Raw genomic sequence first — 26,982 nt, 5'->3', positions numbered from 1 at the left:
TTACAGTGCAGTGCATCTATCTCCCCACCCAACTCTCTCACCCCTCCCTCCCTCCATTTTTCTTGTGGCGCTTGCACTCTCCAAACCATGAACAAACATCTATTTATCCCTCCTAATCTCTCTTGCCATCTCGCTACCTCTTTTTATAGTACTTTTCCTACCCCCTAATCGAAGAGAAAGCCTGCTCATTTTGTTTGCTTGTCATGTCCACTGGAGTCTGTGTGATCCATAACCTTAATATAACCAAAAACTGTCCATATCGTACATGCACACTCTTACTGCTTCAAGCAAGCCAGAAAAGGTTTCTTCCTTTCTTTTTTCAATCAAATTCTGTCACTGTATTCTCCCAGCACTGTTGGAGGAAGAAGAACCTTTTGAAGAGAAATACAGAGGGTTAACCCAGGAGGTGTGTGTTGAGACATATTAAGGAATGTAAGGCTTGTATTAGTATTCTGGTGGAAGAGAGAGAGGGAGGGAGAGAGCAGGAGCAATGAGGAGAGAAGGAAGGGATGACAGGGTTGGGAGGAGGAAAGAATGAGTGAAGTTCTTTATGCATGTTTGGTTATGGTAATATTATGGCAGAACTGCCCAAACAAAGGGTTGACTGCTTTTCCATTCGAAGGCATGTTTATATGTTTTACTGCAATCCTCCGAGCATCTCATTTAACGCTTTTCTCATTTTCATGTTTCACATGAAAACCCCAAAATAAAAGTTTACAAAAACCTCTAGGCTTGAGATGAATTGTGTTGGGATTAAATATGTCTTCATTTATCCCCATAAACACAACTTTAACAGTTCAAGGACGGGCAAGGAGGAGGGAACCAGCTGAACAGTCAACGTAAAGTTTAATGGTAAACTCTACATGAAAAAAACTTAAACAAACACACACACATGCAGTGCGGCTGCGTGCATCTCTCTCTCTCTCTCTCTCTTGAACTGGCATCTCCAGCCGCCCCTTATCTCGTTCTCCTGCTGATCAGCTGATTCAGCGGCAGTTGTGCTCCATCATGGCCATGCCCTCCTCTTCATCACACTCCTCCCCGCTCGATTCAGGTTGGGGCGCCACAGGTCTGACTAACCCCCCCCCCCCATCTCTGGGTGGGAGACGCTGCCCTTCTGGCTGTTCTATCAGCTGGTGGTCCACCCTGCCTCCTGTGAACTTGGGGGGAGAGGGAAAGGGTGAGCGGAGAAGCACAGAGATAGGGAGAGAAGAGATAGAGAAAAACTTGCTCGCCGGCTCCCGGATGCGCTGTCGCATGGTCCTTCCACCCTATAGTGGAAGCCAGCTCGCACCTCCCCCAGGGGACGGCAGCAAGTCCTCTACGACAGCGCATCCCTCCTACCTCCCAGGTTTCAGCACCACTGTAACAGTTCAAGGATGGGCAAGGAGGTGGGAACTGGCTGAACAGTCAGTGTAAAGTTTAATGGTAAACTCAACATGAAACAAACATAAACAAACACACACACATGCAGTGTGACCGATTGTGTCTCTCTCTGTTGAACTGGCATCTCCGGCCACCCCTTATCTCACTCTCCCGCTGATCAGCTGATTCAGCGCTGGCCGTGCTCCAACATGGCTCAGCCAAGCCCTCCTTCTCATCACACTCCTCCCCACCCGATTCAGGTTGCGGTGCCACCGGTCGGATTAACTCGGGGTGTCAGCCGGTGGTCCACCCCGCCTCCTGTAAACTTGGGGGGGAGAGAAGCACAGAGAGAGAGAGAAGAGATCACGCCCTCCTCCTCATCACAATAACCATTTTTAAAATTGTATAAAATTGCCTCGATAAGGTTTATTTAATTAGCAAGTTCATCAGCAAGGGCAAAATAATCACACAAGAAATCGACATGTTGCTTCTGAAAGTTAATGTACCCTGAAATCGACCCCATACTGCAGAATTTCTGACAATTGCAAAATTTTTGCTTAATTTCCACCATGCTTACCTTTCCCTCTAGCGCTTATGATAGCATGTTGCATGAGCAACCACCGAGGGATAGGTTCTCATCCTGTTGTAACCATGAAGTAATTGTGTTCACATAAACAATAGTGAGCATTATTCAGGGATAGCATTTTCACTCTAAAATGAAATGGTGATTATGTTTAGGGTTAGGGTTTGGGTTAGGGCCATGGTTTTCAAACTGGGGGAGCAAGAGCATTTCAAGGGAGGCGTGGAGTACGATTACAAATTGACCAAGTAAAATCAAATGATAAATAAATACAATTAAATGGAATGTGAAGATAAATGCAAAGTAATATTTTAATAGTCCATACAACAGGTTCCAGATGTGCTCAATGGGATTGAGATCCGAGCTCTTTGCTGGCCATGGCAGAACACTGACAATCCTGTCTTGCAGAACGAGCAGTATGGCTGGTGTCATGCTGGAGGGTCATGTCAGGATGAGTCTGCAGGAAGTGCACCATATGAGGGAGGAGGATGTCTTCCTTGTAATGCACAACATTCAGATTGCCTGCAGTGACAACAAGCTCAGTCTGATGATGCTGTGACACCGCCCCAGACCATGATGGACCCTCCACCTCCAAATCGATCCCGCTCCAGAGTACAGGCCTCGGTGTAACGCACATTGCTTCAACGATAACCACGTGTCCGACCATCACTCCTAGTGAGACAAAACCGTGACTCTTCAGTGAAGAGCACTTTGTTCCAGTCCAATCTGGTCCAGTGAAGGCTGGTTTGTGCCCAAGGCAACATTGTTGCCTGTGATGTCTGATAAGGACCAGCCATACAACAGGCCTACAAGCCCTCAGTCCAGCCTCTCTCAGCCTATTGCAGACAGTCTGAGCACTGATGGAGGGATTGTGCATTCCTGGTGTAACTCGGGCAGTTGTTATTGCCATTCTTTACCTGTCCTGCAGGTGTGATATTTGGATGAACCGATCCTGTGCAGGTGTTGTTACACGTGGTCTGCCATGGTGAGTAGGATCAGCTGTTCTTCCTTTCAACTTGTAGTGTTGTCGAAGGTGTCTCACAGTGCAGACATTGTAATTTATTGCCCTGGCCACATCAGCAATCCTCATGCCTCTAGGCAGCATGTCTAAGGCATGTTCACACAGATGAGCAGGGACCCTGGGCATCTTTCTTTTGATGTTTTTCAGAGTCAGTAGAAAGGTCTCTTTAGTGTCCTAACTTTTTATAACTGTGACCTTAATTGCCTACCGTCTGTAAGCTGTTAGTGTCTTAACGACCGTTCCACAGGTGCATGTTCATGAATTGTTTATGGTTCATTGAACAAGCATGGAAAACATTGTTTAAACCCTTTACAATAAAATCTGTAAAGTTATTTAGATTTTAACAAAATGATCTTTAAAATGCAATGTCCTGAAAAGGGGGTGTTTCTTTTTTTGCTGAGTTTATAAGACAATAACTGTTAAAACTTCAAATAAGTGGCCAGAATGTCCTGCTATTTTTATTAGAACATTTTTTTTTTTAATTAAGCATGCAGTAGGCTGTTTATGTATTATTTACTTGGCTATTGTATATGCCTATATAAAACATAATTGTATGTATATACATCTGAGGGGGTCACCTTTGTCAGAGCTTACTGATTAAGACTTGAATATTTCTTTGTTAGGGGGTAGAGTTATCAAAATATCCATTCCTTCTGACTACATCACATTATTTACAATTTAAAACTCCCTTTTGGCACCACTCTGTGAACATTTCACTCTGTGCAGTAGAAGTGCCCATATGTTCAACAACACTTCCATCTTCAGTCACTAGGGAGCATTGATTAAAATTTTGTTGAGCACAAACCTATTTCAGCAGCAGAATTTTCAACCTAATGTTCACAGTGTGATCAGTCTGGCAAACATTTCTCTGTTGCATATTGCAAACATCATTATTTGCACACATAATACAGAGAGCTTTATAAACTGGAAACCTAAAATGTAACAAAAAGTACCAAAAAGTACCATGGTACTACCATGTTTTTCTGCATATGTATGGTAGTACCATCCCTTATAAAAACAAAAAGGTACTGCAGCAGTACTATGGTACAGTGATGATATCACATGGTTATACCAAAGAATCAAAGAATATCATGATAGTACTATGTTACATGTTCAAGAAAACATGGTTGTACCATAGTACATTTCCATACAACCATGACTGTATCATGGTTCTTTTTGGTACTTTTTTGGAGGTGATATTGATACCATGGTGCACTCATGGTAACAGTGCTTTTTATAAAAGATATGAATGATTTTATACAAATATATTACTCAACTTTACCTAACACAAGAAAAAAGGCGTAAACTTGACCCTGGGGGAGAAAATGGAGAGGAAGAGGGAGAGAGAAGGCTCATCCTGACATCACAAAACCAACATTGGGAAACCATATCATAATTTATTTATGCACCCAACAGCTTGCTTGAAGTTACAGGATGCTGTATCAAATAGTGAGTCATGCTTTTCTCACTCACTCTTTCTCTATCTGCCTCCTTCTCTCCACCCTGTCTCTCATTTCAAAGCAGCTACTGACATCAAATTCACTTTTAAGCAGTGAGTTCCAATGTCTCCCTTGCATATTTTGACATTTAGTATTTGTGTCTGCCTGTGCACTAAGGTTGTGTTACTAAACATAATCCTTTTTATTCATTTTAAAACAGTGGTTTTGTTTTGATACCTGTTTAGCTACTAGTTATTACATTATTACAATATATACTGTATAACTATCTTATACATTGTATAAAGTCAAATATTTAGTTAAATACTTTTAATGCTACATTAAGATATAACTTGGCTTTACCACATACTGTTATGTTAAATGCATAACTATAAAAAGCACTGAACATGTACTGACCTCCTAATGTGCTATAGAAGGCATGATGAGGGGAAATGCACTGAACAATCCCCATAGCAAACTACAGTCCAGCTGCTGCAAATCCGATTTCTTCTCTACATTTGCACAGTGTGAGTACATCAGCACTGTGCAGCACTGACAGAGCTCTAATTCAGACAGAGAGCTCAGCTCTGGCCCAGCTCCACTGCCCTCGGCCACGATCAATAACTCTGTGTTAGAGCAAAGTAATTCAGCAGGGTTTTCTCCACTATGAATATTTCTTTGACCCTTTGAGAATGTGAATCACCCAAAGCAACAGAATAGAACTTTTTACATGTCAAAGGACTTTGTATTTGACTTGCTCTGCAAATGTGTTTGCTTTAGTAAAAGGTCATGTAAAGTGTTAATCTGAAGACTTATATAACCCCTTAGTAGGGAAATAATCGTGCATGTATGGTCATCTGCATGTGCAGTATAATATGTATTTGGCCAGAAATGATCACAAAAAATTTCCATTCTATCCAAAAGTCATAGTTAAAAGATACCCTATAGCAATATTTGTACTTTTTGACACTATATATTTAAAGGAAAATGGAGTCAGACTCAAACTTGCATTGCCCATATGAGCACCACAGTCAGATTTTTTCAAAGCACATGCACTAACTGTTAGGCCAGGTTAGGTTCTGGCCTGCTAAACAATTTCAAGCAAGTATATTTTGCCAAAATGGTTCAGTATCATTATGTTGGCTTGACCATGCTAACATCCTGTTATTCTTAAAACTTTGTTTAGGGTTTTTTAAAAATCCCTAAACCGAGACCAATACTAACTCTTACAGATTTCAAGCTACAATCCACCAAGCTTTGTATAGACTTTCAGACTGTTCTGATTTAAGGCTTGATACTTTGCATACGAAAATCAAAAACAAATGGGTGTGACGACAAAAACTGTCCAAAAATGTGTTTTTGCGTTCATTTCAGTGGTCCGTAACAGTTCGCTTAGGTGAACTTTTAGCAAAACTTCTTACCAGCTACTAAACACCTTCTTACTACCATTGGTCCACGTCATCGGTAGGTGTGACCTGGATCTCCACCTACTTTAAGGTTGACAGCTAATTTTGTTACGTTGTTCAGTCTGTCAACATAAGTCAACATGATGACACCAGTGTGTAGTTTGTGCAAATATACCTACATCTGTATGACCGTTCACGTAGACACATTTTCTAAGAACATGTCATGCATTCTTTTTTATTAGTCTACAAAAGGAATCAAATCTACTCAAATACTCTTAAGTGCCCATTCACACTTTTGTTGTATCTGCTGCTTCATTCATGCGCCTTCTGCAGTGAAAGCCATTCAAAAATCTGCCCATAAGGGTATGCCTATCAGGTATGCTTTTGTCTGTATTTTGGTCAATAACACTTTATATATATATATATATATATATACTTTATACAGTATATAAATGGCCTGCTCATGTAATTTTTTACTTCTTGGGGTGTTGTGAATTGTAGCTTTAGTAACCTTACTTAAAGAGATAGTTCACCCAAAAATCTACATTCTGTCATTATTTAATCATGCACTTTCTTTCTTCCTTGGAACACAAAAGAAGATGACCTTTTCACCAATTACAACCTCTTTCACCATAAACTTTCATTACATGGAAAGGGATTCAATGAAAGTGAAAGTTGACTGTAATGCTTCATAACATCTCCTGTTGTTTTCAATGAAAGTAAGTAGGTCAAATGGTTTGAAACAACATGAGAGTGAGTAAATGATGACAGAATTTCTATTGTTGGGTAAACTATCACTTTAAGACACTTTGTAGCTAAGTTCAATTCAGTTTGGTGATTGTCTATTAGCTTGGATTTGTCAAGCGGGAAAAACTTTGTTAAGAAAATAACATGTATTTCACGTAAATGTCGTCCATTGAAAGTCTCAAGCAATAATAACAGTGGCAATTAAGTCACTCAAATAATTTGATGGCATGCTCTCCCTAATGAGCGCCTAGGGCATTCTGATTACTTCTCTGTCTAGGAAAGAGTGCTTGTCTTCTCCCTTCTTAATTTGCTGAATTGAGCATAAATGCTTATTAGCACTGCCACAGTCATTTTTCCTTTGAGGGAGATAATTGACAACACTCCCTAAACAGAGAGCCCTCCCTTAAAACTACATGTAATATGTGGATGTTAACAGGGGCTATATTATACTAGTCACAGCTAGAGGAGAGTTTGTGAGCTGTTCGCTGAACCGACATTTTAACAATTGTGATTTTTACAAAATACTAATTCTGAAGCTTTTCTTCTAGAAAAAGATAATGCATTTTACTGTGTCTTCAAGGGACAGTTCACCAAAAATGACAATTCTGTCATCATTTGCACACCTTCATGTCTTTCAACACCTCTATGGCTTTCTTTCTTCCATGGAGAGCAGGAGATGTTAGGCAGGATGTTAACCATTCACCTTCATCATATTGGAAAAAGATGCAATTAAACTTAATGGTGACTGAGTCCACCTAACATCTCCTTTTGTGTTTCATGGAAGAAAAGAAGCAAACCCTTTAAAATGTATTTTGCAATTGATCGTCTCACAAGATTTTAATTATGTTCATCTACTGCTATTTTAGATATGATTCAGCAGCATGGCTGATTCACAGTGGCATGCCTACCAGACTATGCAGCCCTGAATTCATATGCAAGTTAAGCAACATGGCCAGACTATTTTAAAATAAGGAGGAAGCCTGTTTAGACATGCGTCTCAGTTGGGGAAGCAGCAGAAATGATGTTCTTTTGGCAGTCCTGTGTAGTGAAACATTGTGCCAGCTCTTGCCTAAATGATTAAGCATCTTTTCCACGCTTCACTAGCCTCTCATATGTTAAATTTTTGTTGTCTGGCTGTCATCTCCACTTCAGTAATGTGTTTATTGGGATAATGGCTGTACAGGGAAACAGACTGGCTACAGACTGTCACTCCCTGGGGTTTAATCTACAGGTTATTTTGCAAAACATTCTGAAAATGATTGACTATTGCCCTCTGCTGGTGAGAAAAACAGAGTACACATAATGTAACACTGTCTCAATATAGCACCAAAGATCGCAGAATTCCAAGAGTTTTTACAGAGCGATCTACACTACACCTCTCTAACCGAACATTAAGGCACATATTTTTTCGTACCACTTCTATGCAGATGATTCGCAGCTCTACCCATCATTCCAGTCTTATAAACACCACTGTCACATCTCCTTTCTCTGCCTGCCTCTTGGAGATCTCATCCTGGATGAAGGAACATACCTTCAGCTCAATCTTTGTTGACCTCAACTTCACTATTCAACTTGGTTTAACTACACTAAAGCCAACCAGGACAGTCCGGAACCTGGGAGCGGTGGTTGGTGTCCAGCTTAACTTTACCACCCACATCTCATCAACTGTGTTTTACAACATCAGGAAAATCAGACCTTTCCTGTCTGAATATGCTGCGCAGCTCCTGGTCCAAGCTATGTCACATTAAGATTGGACTACATGATACAGTCACTACAGATGGTACAGAATGCAGTAGCATGTCTGATCTTCAATCAACTAAAGAGTGCTCATGTCACGCCACTTGTTACCTGTAGCTACCCTTATTAAATTTAAGGCTTTAACTCAGGACTTCAGAACAGCACCCTCTTACTTTTATTCACTCCTCCAGGTCTACAGTATGTCGCTACTCACTCTCTGCAGTCAATGAATGAGTGGCACCAATCGCACAGAGGCACAAAGTCCACTTCATTATCATTCACTTTCTCCCTTTCTCTGTGGTGGAATGAGCTTCCAACCTTTACACAATCTGCTGAAACCATCTCAACATTCAAGAACCAGCTGAAAACATATCTATTCAGTGAGAACTTAACCATTCCACAATAATTGCACTTATTATTTAATTTAATAATTACAAAAACAACAACAACAACAAAAACATTAATTGTCTGACTCTTTCTTCTACGCAAGCTTCTACATTTCTCCAGCTACTCTGAGAACTTGGCAGTGTGACTGATGTGTTTGACTTTTTTTATGACAAATGACTTGCTATGCTACTCATTTGTAAGTCGCTTTGGATAAAAGCATATGCTAAATGACTACATCTAAATGTAGAACAGACCTTGAAAAACCTAATTTGTTTTATTGACTTACTTACAAAAAATTACTATAACAGTATTGTGGAATAGCTGGTAATTCCATGTTATATTTAAATACACAGAACTGCAGCTAACTGTTTTTTTTTTTTTTTGTTCTTGGCACCATTTAGAGTAAATTCTAGATTATTTTTGTGTGTGAAAATCCCAGGAGATCAGCAGTTACAGAAATACTCAAACCAGCCTGTCTGGAACCAACAAACATGCGATTATCTAATCAGCCAATCGTGTGGCAGCGGTGCAGTGTATATAATCATGCAGATACGGGTCAGGAGCTATATATATATATATATATATATATATATATATATATATATATATATATATATATATATATATATTTATTTATTTATTTATTTATTTATTTACACACACAAACACACAAAAGCATTTTTTTTAACACACTCAAACAGCACGAGCATATGTGGACATATGACGGACGCGGCGGCATGTTTCTTTGAAGGGCAACAGGCAACAGGTCTGAATCTGTTTGGTCTGAACCAGAGTCAGAAATTAACAAGGGCTCAGGACAAAAATGCAACTGAAGGTGACAAAAATGTGAGGGCCAAAAAACAAAACCATATTAATTTACCATGGTATTTACATAGTAGTCAAGATACTTCAAAGAATACCAAGGAACTGCCATGGTACATGTCTAAAAACCATGATACAACTACTGTACATGGTGCCATGTCCAAAATCGATCCATAATCCATTGATGTGGGAAAGACAACCCTTACGCCGTTTTTACAGAGGAAAGGGGTAATGTGTTATCATTCATTTTATTTTTGCCTCACACTAAAACATATATCATACTCTGAAATCTCTTCAAATTGATTTTAAAGGGTTCATGCACAGTGTAGTAATTTTGAAATCTGGCAGCTTTTCAAGTGATCATCATAAATTGTTCCAGATTTCATAAACTACTCTCATATTGCTTTGTCTGCACCATGGCACATTTCACCATTTAACCAAAGAAGTTTTGCTGAGAGTTTTGATTCTGTTTCAACATGACTTCAAAGTACCAACCGAGGACACAAAAGGGCCCCCCTCTGCACAAAGCACTCCCACATCAGGACTTCCGGCGAAACCGGAAAACCCGTTGTTTGTGTTTGTCAAGATGGCGGCTGGAATGTATCTAGAGCACTATCTGGACAGTAAGATTATTTTCTATATTTTAATATTCATACGCCTTAATAAACGTCTTCCGAGTTTATATGAACCATTATGTCTGCTAGTTTCCACATACACACAAATAACGACAACAAACAGCGCTAATAGAAACGTCTGTAACGTTTTGGGCTCTGAAGCCAATTTTTGTGATCTGGGTGATGGTTTTCTCGCATTATTTGATACGTGGTGCCGACCATGTCTGCACATCATAGCATTGCTCTTCTTAACATGAAATAAAGTAAAGAAATACATTAATGTTTTGCATAAGTGGTGTTTTGCACACTGAGCTAGCTTTCGTCCGAGTAGATGTAGATGAGTGTTTTACTTTAGAATCAGAATCAGCTTTATTGCCAGGTATGTGTACACATACGAGGAATTTGATTCAGGATTGTACAGTGTGCTTACTCATACAAAAATACAATAACACAATAATAAAATAAAATCAGACACAGGCTACAGTGTAGACAACACAAATATACACACTATGAACAAAAACAATATAGACATATTGACAAATAGTGCAGTGATCAGAGTGCAAAGGATGCAGGAGTAAAATTATTATTATCATTATTATGTACATTACAGGGCTCCAGACTAACTTTTCCACTGGTTGCACTGGTGCTACCAACTTTCTCAGTTGGTCGCACCAGCATATGATTTGGTCGCACCTTTTTGTTTTCTGCTACATGCCATGGGATTAATCAATGCATGCTAATGAATAGTGGTCTTAATCTGCATACCCTAGTTTTGCACTGATGTAAAAAGACTGACAGTGACACAAGACCTCATGTTTCAAAATGTTTTAATCTTTTAACTATCAAATCAAAAAAACTATTATAAAAACATTTATGTTTTTTAATGTTTGATATATAATTTTACTGTCTTCACAGCTGTTCAACCCTTTGTCGCCTTGGTTGTGAATAAATGTCAACCTTAGTAACACATTGCAATTGAATTCAGAGGGGCCAGCTCTTATAGTTGGGCCTCCTGGTCCTCTTTCCTTGGGAGAACCACAGCCTAACATCCTGACTGGCATCATAATCCATCAGCTCTGGCCCCTCAACACTAATTCAAGACTAGCAAAGGCTTTCTTGGTTGCAGCATAAATACCTGTAATATATTTTATAAAAACACATGTAATATTTGGTAATTATCATTGCCAAATTTCAGGATTTTCATAGATTTTGGACAGTAATTTTAATCTGTAATTTTAAGCATTTTAAATTTTAATTATATACAATCTATCTATTTACATTTTAATTCTATCTATCTATCTATCTGTCTGTCTATTATCATCATCTTTCTATCTTTTAAAAATCATTAAACATTCAAATGTATGCATTCAATTTTAAAAGATTAGACTATTATAATACGCTGATACAGATTTTTCGTTATCAAAGTTTATAGTTGTAATAAAAAAGAAATCTCACACTCCTTACCTTCTGCATGGGCGTGTTGAACGTCAATATGACCAATTAGTATATATTGGTAGGTCTTCCATTATCAATGACACGGGCATAGACAATCTCACATTCTTTGTTGATGGAGATGTCTGTATCTCCATCAATCATAAATGATAAATAGTGGGCGGAGGAAATTTTTTCAGCCGTCTTTTTTCGCAGATTGTCTGCTATCACTCCTATAAATTGGGCACAGGCCATGTCGTTGGCATAAGTGGGATTAATATTCAACCCGTTCTTTTTCATTAGTATAATTTCTGATTTGAATTTTGTGAACGGGAGTTCCTTTTTTGCTATGTTGCAGTGTTAAATTTTATAATCATTTCCTTTTCCTCTGTCGAGCGATTAGTCTCATCTAACCGCTGAAAAGACGTAGGAAGGGGCTCGGGTGTTTCGTGAGACACGCCGGTCCCTACAGGTTTTTTGTTTTTTGCTTTCATTGTGCAGTTTAATATACTCAATCTTAAATTGCGTAGACCCTGTAACAAATTTAGAATGACCTGCAATGGATGGGCCACACTGTTTACAGTACAAACAATGCATGGCATTAGCCTCGTATCGCAACCACGGGTACTGTCTAAGCCATTGCTGCTGAAAGTTGTGCCTTTTCCTTTTCCTTTGCTCACTCGGTTCCTCCCTGTCCGCACCTGTGCTCTCATAGACACTACCTGTCATCAGTAGTGTCTGTGTGCTGGCTCGTTGGCTGGTCCTTTCCACCAGCATCCTTGACTTCCACACTTTGTTTTTTAAAGTATTCAGCAATTGACCTTTTCATTTTAATTCGTGAATTCGGAATTGGCGCGTTTCACCATCAGTGTGCAATGCGCGTGACGTGTACGTTGTTTATAAATAAACTGTATTTATAAACGTTTCTTGCGGAAGAACACTGTAGCCGGAGCTACTTCTCTCCGTTAATGTCTATGGCGAGTCACGCAGGCACTGGGCAGCATCGCAGCCAAGCCGAGCCCGGGATAAAATAGTCAGAATATAAACACTTATTATAGGCGTACCGTAGTGATTCAGGATAAGTCAAAAACACGATTTGGAAAACGGATTCATAATGTACTCGTTCATTTTGAACATAAGTTACGGACTGCAGCAGCTGCTGTTGATACAATGGCGTTCTGTTGCGCGAGCGTCCACTCGCACAAATGCGACCACAAAAAATTTTATTTCGCACATTCTCAAAAAATGGTCGCAGTCTGGAACCCTGCATTATACTCAGACTCGGGTCTCGGGTTTTAATTGAACTCTTAAACACCTGGTTTTATAGGCTTTTGTACATGTTGTTAAGAGTGTAAGGAAGTTCATTTGTCACATCATCTCTTCAAAGGCATAGAGAATCTTCCCTTTGAACTGCAGAGGAACTTTCAACTGATGCGAGATCTGGACCAGAGGACAGAGGGTGAGTCCAAACTGCAGATCTATCTATAAATAAATCAGGTTAATTTGAATAAAATGGTTTTGCTCAAATGTTATTTTAAATTCTTTTAAACTTTATTTACATTTTAAGACTGAGTATGTGTTAAAATGTTCTTTGTGTATTTTTCTTTTTCTAGATCTGAAAGGGCAGATTGATTCTCTGGCTCGTGAATACACAGCTAATGCGAGGACATTGTCCTCCGAACAGAAGCTCTCCATGTTAAGACAGATCCAGCAGTCTTATGGGAAGTGTAAAGAGTTTGGAGATGACAAGGTCCAACTCGCAATGCAAACTTATGAGATGGTTGGTGTAAATTTGCATTTTAATTTTTTTTTTGTTAACATTGAATATTATCCTTTATCATTTCTAAACAAAAACTTTATTATTGAAAAGATTACTAAAATAAAATTATAACGAGATATTCCCAGTCCACTAACCCATCTTTTAAACTTTAAACTGAAAAAATTGCTCAGAAACTGTCACCTTGTTGATGTTGCAATCATTGCCAATAATGCACTGTATGACTGGCCACATTTTCACAACAAATCCAGGGGCCGGAAATGGTTCTTAAGGAAAATAATAAGTTTGTAAGAAAGTGCAAAGCTTGAAAATGTCTTAAAAACATCTTCATTTTTTTCTTCAAAATAAAATGACAGGCTTTGACATTAGACTGCTAGCATTACCGTGACAACCACCCCAACACGGTGGCAGAGTGCCACTTGCGATTATGCACGTGACGTAAACATATCGACTTAAAAGACCTTACGGAAACTTTAAATCAATTCCTGAAATAATGTCATTTTTAATGTGTACAATTAAGTATTAGATCTTTAGTATCTGTGTTGTGGATTCTTTATCACAGGGGTGTATTAATTTTCAGTTTTTTAGAGACTTCCTGATTTTGCACTACAGAGCACATTGTTATGGGAATGGCGTATTCATAAGATACGCATTTAGTGCGCAAATCAAGTCAAACGCCGCACCATGACTAGGTGTAACAACTACACATCCATTCATCCCCGACTGAAGTTACGATCTCAAAATGCCTTCACAAATTCATGCACAGAAGAGTTTATTAATGATAAACAGTATTGGTATATTGTCAGTATCGGCTCCGATACTGAAGCTTTTAGATGGTCCGACGAGCCCGATCCATATCCGATACTGTGTGTTGGTCATGTTTGTTTACTGTCAAGCTCCAAAAAAATTACATGAACCATAAAAACACAATTGAAGTAGTTCATATGACTCACTTGAATATGTGTGATAGCTCTGTGAATCACAAAAGGCTGTGTTTAATATTTTTAGCCTTCACAATATTTGAGTGCTACTCACGAACAACATCTCAGATGTAGATGCTCAATAGTTCGGTTCACTTATAATATGCATTTAGAATGGCACTGGAGGTGCTTTTTACCAGAATTTGAATAAGAAACTAAATTAAACTTTCCTACCAACAAACACACTTACAGGACTCGAGGGTTTAAAAGTTAAAGGTGCACGATTGAGATATGTTATTTATATTACTATTATATTATTATTTATTTACATATGATAATAATATTTTAGTTGAATGGGTTCCAAAATATAACTGCTTGAATGAAATTGAGCTGATATCTTACAACTAAATTTAACAAAAAAAGTCCAGATACAAGTTGACAAGTTTTCTATTCTACTGAACACTTGAAGACTGGAATTACTGTCAATTTTGCTGCTATATTATCCAGTATACTAGTTATCAATAAAGTGTTTAATAAGCTATATATTTATATTGAAATAATGTGTAGTTAGAGGTTTGTGTTTCTTTACATATTAAAGAGTACTCCCAATTAGTCCCACACAATTATTTAAAGATATTCTAAACTGATTATGCATAAAAACAACATCGGATCGGTATTGGCAGATAATGAGATTTCCGATATCGGATCGGAAGAGAAAAAGTTGTATTGTGGATCCCTAAATGATAACATGCTAACAAACAACATGAAAAAAGGGCTCGTGCCTGTTTATGTGCTCAATTTAGAACTCAAATGTTGTGCATTCGCTGCCTTCATTGATTCACAGATTTAAGTTATTATATTATATTAATGTTGTTGATATAGCGTATTTTGCTCATATATAGGCTATATATATATATATATATATATAAGACGCGTTTGAATATAAGTGATTAAAAGCACTTCAGTTTACCGGTTATCATGCACAGGGCAATCCTCACAATATCTCTCTACAAGTTCCGCTGTTTATAGCTCCATTGTGCGTTTGCTTCATAGCAGTTTAAGTTGTAATATTATATGTATGCTGTTGATGGCTTGTTTATCTCATGTATATATGATGCATTTGAAAATAGGTGACTAAAAAAACACTTAAGTTTAAGAGGGATTGGCACTTCGTTTCTCAACATGCAGAAGAATATCCTCACAATAGCCTACTTCGAGTGGATCATTTGAAAAAACAGGGTTTCATTTAACAAGGTTTTCTTCTAAAACATTGTCAGTGCATTGCATTATTGTTTATTTCTCATATTTTCGTCAATTAAAATTGTTACAATTATCCTCATAATCCCATCTTTGTTAACAGAATCAAACAACACTTCATACATTTGTGTGAAATTTTGTTGACAAGATAAGCACCGCGTTCTGGATGCGTTCTGGATTCAGTGCAGCTGGAAACAAAATAACTTGCCAAAAATTAAAAGCATCTGGCAATTGAAAAGCTTCCAGCAAAGGTAGAACTGAACTATTTTATTTTTGTCCAGCTGTTTAGTGATATTTAGTTGTGTTGAATATTGGGGTTTCATTTACATTTACATTTATGCATTTGGCAGACGCTTATTACAGGGACAATCCCCCCAGAGCAACCTGGAGTTAAGTGCCTTGCTCAAGGACACAATGGTGGTGGCTGTGGGGATCGAACCAGCAGCCTTCTGATTATCAGTTATGTGGTTTAGACCACTACACCACCACCACTTCCACAGTATTAACAGAATCTGACATCTGCAATATTTGTAGTCCTTGCTACTGACATGAAAAATAAGCAGTATAGTCCAATAACAGACAGAAATGTTAAACCAATGCAAAACGCTGTGTACATATGTTATTTGATGAATGTTTATATATTTTACAAAGGGTTACATTTTTATTTTGTGTTCAATGATGCATCTTTTAAAGTTTGATGTACAAAAACATGTCATTTGCGCACTCCCTACCCCGCCCTTCAACCACCATAAATCACCGTTCATCAGCGGTGAGTTGCCCCTAACCACCATGTCGGTAAAATATTGTCACCGCAACAGCCCTATTTGACTAGCCTGCTCATGAGGTAGTCGTTTCAACTGGTTCACGTGATGATAAATGTCTTAGTAGCAAGCACATTGTAATAATTTTTTTTAATTGAACTTTTTATGTATAGTGCGTCGGATGTGCTAGTTTAAAGACATTAACCATCATAGGAGAATTTTCTTGCTGGTACATTTACATTTATTCATTTAGCAGACACAAAATTGAGAAAGGATACAGCAGAAGCGATTCATCTTAAAGACACAGAAACATGAAAAGTGCTGCATTACAAAGTTTGCATTGCATTAGAAAATTACTAGCCAAGATGGGAGATTAGAGTGCAACAAGAATTTTTCATTATTTATTTTTTTAAATGAGATTATGTTCAAGTTACAATTTGACAACTTATAATTTGATAAACAAGACCTTGAGGTTCTTGTTGAGGAAATTACGGCAAGAAAGTATTCTCCTTGGGAAGATTGAAAATTATATCACGTTGAAAGTACGAGGGGAGAATTTGAGTTCTTAACTTTTTTTTCTTGAGTTAGAAATTAAGAAAGAAAATGCTAGATAAGAAGAATTTTCTGAAGAACGTTTTGTGAATCCGGCCCCTGTTCAGTATTAAAACAGTACTAAACTTGGCAGTGAAGTTGGTATTCATTTCACATGGAAAGATGTTAGCCAATCATAACAGAGTATGTAGAAGTCTTACAGGTACAGTAGCAAATAAACACTCTCCTTACTGTGTGCTTTTTACTAAATTACTTAACTAAAGAAACCTTTAATGACATTATAAGTGGAAAAAAAATATGATGCTATAAAAGAATCAATTTAAAGGAATAATTCAAAAATGAAAATTCTCTCATTATTCAATTACCCTGATGCCATCCAAGAGGTGTATAACTGTCTTTCTTCAGCAGAACACAAATGAAGATTTTTAGAAGATAGAGCTCTGTCAGGTCTTTATAATGGAAGTACACGGGTGCCAGCACTTTGACGGTCCAACTGTTATATTAAGGCAGCAAAAGACTCCAGTCAATCAATGATTGTCTTCTGAAGTGGATCTATAGGTTTATGTAAGAAACAAATAGATAATTAAAATGTTTTTAACTTTTAATTGGTGCTTCCATCCTGGGCTGTGATATAGTTTGAAATGGCCAAACTCTCGTGTGGCGTTCGTTCTTCTGTTGTAAATAAGCGCCGCTTCCGAATTCTCGCGTGGACTCGCCGATACGCTTGCGTAACGTGACAGCTATGTAATGCATCAATTTATTTTTTACACAAACATCGATTTGCTTCAGAAGACATTCACTGATTGACTGGAGTTGTATGGATTACTTTTTTGCTGCCTAAATATGACTTTTGGACCGTCAAATTGCTGGCACCCGTGTACTTCTGTTATAAGGACATGACAGAGCTCTATCTTCGAAAAATCTTAATTTGTGTTCTGCTGAAGAAAGACAGTCATACACATCTAGGATGGCATCAGGGTAATTGAATAATGAGAGAATTCATTTTTGGGAGAATTATTACTTTATTACAACTTTATTAAGCCATCAGCTACATTACATCCTCCAGTTTTTGTTATGAAATCCCCATTTTGTTCCATTTACATTTCTAATAGGAAATGTGTGGCCCTCAAAGATGTATTTATGGCAGTTTCATTTTTGATGGATTAGCCACCATTTTGTATGCATTTCAGGTGGATAAGCATATTCGGAGGTTGGATACAGACCTGGCTCGCTTCGAGGCCGACCTCAAGGAGAAACAGATAGAGAGTACCGATTACGACTCGACCTCCAGTAAGGGTAACAAGAGTGAGTTGAGCTTCTAATGCATTTAATGGTTATCAGCATTGTTTACATCTCTGTACATCAGCAGTGCTTTAATGTTTTGTTCATTTTTGTTTCAAGGTGACCAGCGAGGACCCAAGAAGAAGGAAGTAGCTCGCACCAGGTCAAAGGTCAAGAATTCCGACGATGACAGCAGCACCAAGAGCGGACAGAAGAAGGTCAAAGTCACACAAGGGTGAGAATCACACACATTTATTGGCCTTCATATATAATTATTGGCCATCATAATGACCAATGATGACATATAATCATCATATATGATTAATTATTCATATATAATTTTATATATAATCACTTTACAAAAAAGGTATTGCTCCAACAAATTAAGTCTTTGTTAAAGAGGAATTCATCTTTTCTGCTTTTTACTCTTACTGTAATGCATATGTGCCTTAGAGTTGTTTTTGTTTTGTTTTTGTCTAATGGATTTCAAAGGGGAGGGTCACTGAAGCCTACCAGCATGTACATAAATATTTAAGAAGTTGTTTTGAAATACATTTTTCATGTTTCGAAATGCCAAGGGGCTTAGTGGTTGGCCTCCGTGTCCGGTCTGCATTGTGCCCTATTCACCTTCTCTCTCCTCAATAATTACCTGTCCTCTTTCTACAATTATTGTCAATGAAAGCAACAACAAATAAAAGCTAAAAAAAAAAAAAAAAGGAAGAGTTAACCAGGTTCAGATGTGGAAAACTTTTTTATTCTTATTTACAGATTCCTTTCACCTTCTAGTTCTGAGTTTTCTTCCCCGGCTGTGAACTTTGGAAACGTGCACCCCTCGGATGTGCTGGACATGCCAGTGGATCCCAATGAACCCACCTATTGCCTCTGCCACCAGGTCTCATATGGGGAGATGATTGGCTGTGACAATACAGATGTGAGTCCTATTCTTCATGTAATACATGGCCACCATTTTTTTTTTTACTCCAGTTAAAATGATAAAATATATTGTGTTCCATTCCTGGATGCTGATTGGCCATTACAGCGTTCCAGCCATGCTGAAATGCATGATAAAGTAACAGCTATGACATCAAACACTGGTTCACCTAGCTACAGTGTATCACTGTTTAGCACTCATAGAGGCTAAATATGAACCTTTGTTTACGTGTTATTGACTAGATTTTCTATCAAAATGATTCTTTCACTTATCTATTCACTTTTTTTGTCATAACAGTTTTATTAATTCATTGTGGCACTCAAGGTCATACTGCAGTATATTTTCAATACAGTCACAGCTGAAGGGCTTGCAGTAGGGATGTGCATATGTAATTGAATAATTGAAAACTCGTTCTGCACCAGCTAGTCTACTATTAAAAACACTATTCGAGTATCGCAAATGTATTTTCTTTTGCACATTTGCCTGATGTGGGCAACGCTGAATTATCATACTTTCCCTCATGCAAAACAATGGAAAATAATATTTTTTTTATGGTTGAAGGGAAATGTGAAGTGGTACGAGAAACTCTGAAGCTTATCAGACCAGTGTGTGCATTAAATATCTGAACACTGGCAAAACTCATTTTATAAAAGCCAACTTTCACCTCTTTTCTGAATAATAACATGTGTAATGATCAAAAGAAATTATATCCTTTTTATGTAGATTTGAGTTTATATATGTGCATTACCCTAATTAGTATTTGTTTCTATTTAAACTCCTAGTGCTTTTTACTCTTATTTTTTTCCCAAAAGAAAAACATAAGCTAATATAATTAACTTATTTTGAAACCGGTCTTTGTAACATTTGTAAATTAAACAAAATATGCCCAAAAAATACCCATCCCTAGCTTGCAGGCACTCTGTAGTGTGATGTTTATGTGCTGTATGACCTGAAGCTTTGAGTATATTCACAGTATAGCATTGTACAGCATGTTAAGAAATTTATTTTGAATAAAAAATAATATAGTGTAAATGTCTAATTTTTGGCACACACAATTTTTACTATCTCTGTACAAGTAACCTTGACTCATAGTTTGTGGCAGTTCAATGGTCACAAATGTATGATTACATATTATAACAGATTGCTTTACCTGTTGTATTCAGAGTATATTCATGGTAAATGACTGCGTTTTTCTCTCTTAAGTGCTCCATTGAGTGGTTCCACTTTGCCTGTGTGGGACTGACCACCAAGCCCAGGGGGAAATGGTAAGTAATCATGTGATTTTTGCCCTTGAGTCTGTTGCTTGGATTTGAGGCACTGGCAGTCAAGAGCTGTCAAATTCAATGAGTTCACTTTAATATTTCAGAATGTATCTCGATCATTTTCTTTCTTTTGCTTTACACCAGGTACTGCCCAAGATGTTCACAGGAGCGAAAGAAAAAATGAACATGCAATTTAGGAGAGGGGGAAGCAAGCATGGGTTAAACATGATTTACAGGCCCTACATAGACACTAATATAGATCCACTCTCTGCTTAATCTGGTGCTTGTCCTCCTTTCCATCTTCACATCCCTCTCATAGTCTGATCAAAAAGAAGGGATGACAGGTGAAGATGGAGAAGGTGTAGTTACAATAGTAGCTTAATTTATGTGTTTAGTAATGAAGATTACTTTTGTTATTGAGTATTTTTTGTTGTTGTTTTTATTCTGCATTTTTATTTTCTTATATTTTTAGATTGTTTATTTGGATGTTTGTTTTTTTTACTTACAAATGCATTATTATAAGTCCGCACATGAGCTCAGCTGTCAAATCAAACAGGGTGTATATCAGGATATTTTCACTCTTACAGTTCTGATTTACTGTTGTAATTCCAGGTGGATATTTGCAAACAATATTCTTCTCAGAAGACAATCTGTGACAGTTTCCTATTAATCTCAGTTTTTGCATTAACAAGATAAAAAACAGGTCTCATTTCAACAGATTTATAAAGCCTCCCCCAACTCAATCCCTTACTTATTTATCCCTTAATTATATTTACTTTAAAAAAAATTAAAAAAGTGTGCTACATCAATGTACCTCAACAGACTTGACACAGGCATTTTTATTTGACAAACCAGCATGAACAGGACATAACTGCTCACTAGGAAACGCTGATCTGAAACCGCATTTAACTTTTACACAGTATACAGCCTTTCTAGTTCCACTACCTTTGACTTATGCACGTTCAAAAATCCTGTAGAGAAACAATGCACTTGAAGACCACCTCTTCCACTTCAGGTTCATTCCACAACTGTAGTTTTTGATGCAAAATGTTTTGGTGCTTATTGCCACACTATTTTAATCGTATTGAATCGGTCGCATTCCAGACTGATCTGATAGACTGTTGAAAAGGATTAAACAGCATTTACATCAGTTGACATAATCAAACTGACGCCTAGTCATCAATGCATTTGGCGCTTTTTATTGTAACCTTTAAACTAAATTTGAGTATTGCTATGTGTTTTTTGGTGCTTTTGAATATATTAACAGTAATGTGTTTGACATGGTTACATGTGTGAAATGAACAGTAACACTTGTGTTGACATTGTTAAAGCAGTATGTGACATTTTGATAGACGTCAGAATCAAATATGTTGATATCAACCTGTATATAAAGGTGCACAAAGTAATTTTACTCCTAAATAAATTAATTTTAATTCTAAGATGTGTATAAAATCATGACCATTCACATAAGATGAAGATTTCTGTCATAACAGAAACCTTATAAAAGCAGTTTTTTTCTAGATGGAAAGGATCACCTTATGGGGCTGTCATGTTAGAAACCGGACCAGTCGAATACTACTCGCTGAATCTCAGTAACCGCCCTGTTACTGGACACTTTGACTCTTGATTAAATTTATCATGGCTGGCTGAATACTGAGTTTCTACAATGGCATCTGCAACTTAAAACTATTGATTTTGCATGTATGCCGCTATGTATCATTTGAAAGTTGAAGATGACAAAAAAGTTACTTAGTGCACCTTTAAGATTCAGTTACATTAATAAAATGAAATTACAGGTAAGTCAGACAACGCTGTTTCAAAACTTGGTGCTACGCAGTGCTTGTTACCAGTTAGTTTTAAATGATTATATTGTCTAGTCTATGATGAAGGGTTTATGTTAAATCTTCTTTGCTTTTGTCATGTTACATTGTGATTTGATTGTTACAGATAATTTAGAATACTGTACTAATGTCAGATATTGGGTTTGGTGTCTTCCATGCTAAATGAACAAAGCCTGACGTCTAAAAGCAACTTTGGGTCTTCTGGTCATTATTTTGTTCATTCTAGGGATGTCTAGAAGTTAACCGTCCGGCTGCTGAAAGTCTCGCGAGAGTCACACACTGCTTTATTTTATTTACTTGAATCCCACAGAAAGCCTACCCTAAACCTTACACGTAAAAGAGCCCATCAGCTTTTAGATAAAGATATCAGCAGTTAATCAACTCAAGAACGCACATGCTCATTAGCTGAACCAGCCTAAAAATTGCTGAACTTTTTTGCTAAACTGCCAATATATATCGGTCGGCCGATATTAGCCTTTCGCTGATATATCGTATCGGCATATGTGTTTACCGATATGCACAGATATTACAACTTTTTTCAGAACTCATAATGCAGAAAACAATGCTTCAGAATTGGTGTCATTATGTAGTTTGTCCAGCAGAGCGTGCTCCGACTCCATTTAAGCATGCGGTGTTAAACGGTGCAGAGTTTAACGGTGCCTTCTCTGTAAATTGCTAACTAGTTTGTGAAATACATACTGAAAATTTTATAAACAATGACCTCATAATTTTCCCTTTTCAATATAACTAATATAATGTTAACTCTGTCCCTGACAACCATGTCATTCATGTCTGTTTGCTGTTAGAAAGCTATAGTTTGTCAGTGCAGTCAGTAATGTATCAGATTAAAAGTTAAGCACCAGAGCATCTTTTTACAGCTCAACAGACAACAGTGCGGTGGTGGATGGTGTCTGTTGAGTGTTGATTTCACGCTACGTTGTTACCTAGTTGGTGAGATGCAATGCTGGTCAATCTTTTACTCTCCATGACAACAAGCTTATAGCTAACTAGCTAACCACATAGCTACTTTCATTTCTTGTCAGCTGAGTGGACGCTAATATGTAAACATGTATTCACCAAACTATTTTGTTTAGGATTCACAGTTTGGTACCCCCTTCATCCGAACAATTCCAGTCATTGCATTTAAAAAATATAATATTTAAAATCTGATTTTCCACCGTTAAAAGTTTCCCCTGTACTGGTATAGCAGAATACTGTGTAACACTGCTTCCGCTGTTTATCTCTTGACTCTGCAGGTGTGAATGCTTCTTGTTTTACAACCTGCCAATAACTGACTGGCAGTATTAAAATAGTCTGCATTTGACTTATACTAAACAGTACTGATGTTTATTATTTCTCAGTGGTCTTTTCTTGAATTTGTTGACAATGTATAATAATAATAATAAGAAAGCAGCCTTCTGAGTACCTTTTGCATAGTCATATCGGTGCAATCCACATAGAAAAGGTCTGTTTTCATTCCAGCTCAAAAATTAACTATATCGGCCGCCATATCGTTATCAGTGAATTTCCCATCTCTAAAATCGGTATCCGCCTCAAAAATCCCATATCGGTCGGGCTCTTATGTGTATGACTTTGTTTCTTCTGCAGAACACAATCGAAGATTTTTAGAAGAATATCTCTGCTCTGTAGGTCCTCACAATGCAAGTGAATGGGTACCAACATTTTGAAGGTCCAAAAAGCTTATAAAGGCAACATAAAAGTAATCCATAAGACTCCAGTGGTTAAATATACAGTATATTTTCAGATACGATATAAGTGTGGGTGAGAAACGTAAATTTTTCCTTTACATTCTCCTCCCTGCATTGTAGGTGACGATATGCACGAAGAATTGCCAAATGAATTTAGAGATTGTTGGTAAAAAAAGAACTTAAATTAAAAGATATGTTTCTCTCCCACACCTATCACATCACTTATACAAATATGGATTTATCCACTGGAGTCTTATGGATTACTTGTATGCTGCCTTTATGCTTTTATGATTTGGAGCTTAACAAATTTGGTACCCAATTTTCATTTTTGTGTAAACTATCCCTTTAACCTTTTAGTAACAACAAATGAGACTCTCGCAAAACTTTGGCAGTCGCGAGGTTGCCTTCTGGACACTGCTGAATATCTTTTGGATGTCAATGTCTCAAATGTCTAATATATTTTAAGTGAATTGAAATCAATAGCACAAAGAACTTGTGATCATTGAAAATCTGTAAGAAGTGAGAAACTAGTATTAAATAAGAATAATAAAAAAAAAATTATAATTTAGAAGAGCCATAGAGACATTGTAGTACACATTTTAATAATAGCAATAATGTTGCTACTGCATTGCAGTTCTCAGACAAACCACTAGGTGTGAACTACGCTTGTAAGAGATCCACTTTGTAGTCTGCTTGAGCTCTTTGGTGCTGTGCTGCAGTCTAACAGTTCCCTTAAGTACTCCCTTTATGGTCCTGATGCTGCTACACTGATGACTGTAAAACATATTTCTGCATTTGGAAGTATATAATGGATCAGAAAAGACGAGATAAATAGCAAGCAGAATGCATGAATAAACAATGACCTTGATTACTTGAGGGGCTAATGAAGGTGTCTGTACAGGGGCGTGGCTGCATGATTTATGTTAAACCAGCATTGCACATTTGACCTGCAACATTTCTATGCATCAAATGTAATTGTATTGGCAGCATGTCAAGCATTTCAATTTAACTGGAGAAAAAAAAAAATATATAGATTGTTTTTTAATGACCCATTCATAAATGTTGATTACATGCTCAGAACTACTGAATGCATTTAGAAACTATAATTAAGTAATTTACGGACTGCATGCATATGCCACGGATGCAGCTGTTCTCTAGTCTACATTCTAAATAGGCAAACAAGTCTGCGGCACATGTGCTTATAGAAAGATTTAAATAGATATGGTACATCCACAGAGGCATTTTGGAATGACTGGAACTCAATAATATTTCTCATTTATTTTTAAGTCACTCTGATCAACCAAAAGACTTTATTTGAATATGCTGAATGGTTTTGCATGCATTTAGCCAATTATATTACACAGTCAATTTTATTGTAAGAGCTATTTATTATCCATTTGGCCATGCTAAACCTCTAATTGTTTGCTCATATTCAAACTCTCTCTTGGTATTTCACAAAATAGCAAATCTACTGGTAAGGCCCCCCACATTCTAGTGCCCAATGCATCTGTCATGGGACTGACAGTGTACCTGTTAAAGCCTATAATCATCCCTTCTTCTCCCCTCTTTCTGTGCTCTGGTAATTAAAGATCACTTACACTTCTTTCTTCCTGTGTCGTAAACACTAGCTGCGATGTTGGTGAATCACTCACTGACAACTACTTATTTCTATCATGGAGCCCACCAAAAGAAATAATTTATTTTGTGCTCAGAGCATTGGGCTCTGAATAGATATAAAACAGCATTACAGAGATTAATGACAATACCTGTGAAGCCAGTATTCATTATAACAAGTTTATGTGATGCTGTTTGTTCATTCACTGACCTCAGCTCTCTACATCTTTCTATTCTACAATGATCAAAATGATGAAATTAAGAAGGTAAGAAATAACAGCTGTCACCCCTTGAAGTCATAAGCGGACTGGCCATCTGGAGCTCTGAGAATATTCCCAGTGGACTGATCCACCTGTAAACTGCAGCCCCAATGAATAAACATATGTATTACATGTGTATACATATTTAATTCCCACCCATTTGACTTTGGTGAAATAATTTGTTGAAGGGACAGGAGTGTAAGGTACACATACCAGGGCCCCAATCTTTAGTTATCCATTTGTAGTGGTCAATATTCTAGTAGAATATCTATTAGTGAACTAGTCTGTCAACATTCAGGGTAATTTCTTTGTTCCAGTCAGTCCCAATATTGGTAATATCTCTTTAACCCTTGTATTGTCTTCACTTTTGGGACCCTCTGGTATCCCTTGGGTCAAATTGACCCGGAACATATTTTGGGTTTTAAAAACAATTCTGAAATAAAAATGTATCTGGTTTCTTTCAGCAGCTCCTTCTGGCTTCCCTGTATAAATTTGCATCACAGGCAGCCCAGATTTTGATGCCATACCTTGCTGGTTTTGAGGGGATATACTGCATGAAAGGGCAGCAGCCTCTAAACCCCACAAGCCATTCATCCACAGTTACATTGGGCCGGTTGTAATGATGGGGAAGCCAGTCCACCCACTGGTCCCACACAGTGCGGATTGCTGCCAACTTGTCCCCTCGCCATCTAACAGGTCTTGATTCCCGGTCGTCAAATCTGATTATCCTTGAGAATACATGGAAGCTCTTCAGAGACATTGTGGCTCTAAAAATTGCTCTCACTGTCTCAGCATCTCACAGACTTTCAGTCGACTCCCCTCTTGACCTGTAGACACCAGCAAGAATGAGGATGCCAAAGTAGGCATGCGGATTCATGATGTCCATGTCTTTCCACTGGTCACTGAAAACATGTCTCCCCTCAAGATTGGTCATATCCAGAATAATTTTCTGAATTGAGTCAGGAATCAGCAGCTCAAAGGATGACTTGAGTCACTGCAAATCATGTGGGCCCTGGTACCATCCGTATGTTAGCAGCTGAGCGGGGGGGAATCTGTCCATTCTTAGACAAATATGGCTGTGGGGCTCTTCCAGTGGCTGGCTGGTTGTGGTGCATATTCAGAGTGAAGGCCATCTTCAAATTCACTTTCAGAATCAGAATACTCAGAATTTTCGCCCTTGTCTGTGTGTGTAGGCATGTTTCTGTGTGTCTCTGTGTATGCGGGTCAAACTGACCCAAAGACCATATGAAGGATGTAAATGTGTGGGGTAT

The 26,982-nt window shown here is 37.7% G+C and overlaps 1 protein-coding gene across 1 annotated transcript; it reads left to right on the top strand.

Moving 5' to 3' along the window:
• The first annotated feature begins 10,065 nt into the window (after nt 1–10,065).
• On the top strand, nt 10,066–22,312 carry LOC127619987 (inhibitor of growth protein 4-like). Its single transcript, XM_052093033.1, has 8 exons — nt 10,066–10,124; nt 12,934–13,005; nt 13,160–13,326; nt 18,004–18,118; nt 18,215–18,329; nt 18,863–19,025; nt 20,229–20,290; nt 20,432–22,312. The coding sequence occupies exons 1-8, from the start codon at nt 10,088–10,090 to the stop codon at nt 20,469–20,471; spliced, it is 771 nt and encodes a 256-aa protein (XP_051948993.1). The 5' UTR covers nt 10,066–10,087; the 3' UTR covers nt 20,472–22,312.
• The last annotated feature ends 4,670 nt before the right edge of the window (nt 22,313–26,982 follow it).

The sequence above is a fragment of the Xyrauchen texanus genome, chromosome 26, assembly GCF_025860055.1.
Source record: "Xyrauchen texanus isolate HMW12.3.18 chromosome 26, RBS_HiC_50CHRs, whole genome shotgun sequence".
Lineage (NCBI taxonomy): Eukaryota > Metazoa > Chordata > Actinopteri > Cypriniformes > Catostomidae > Xyrauchen > Xyrauchen texanus.
This window is presented reverse-complemented; position numbering and strand designations above follow the sequence as displayed.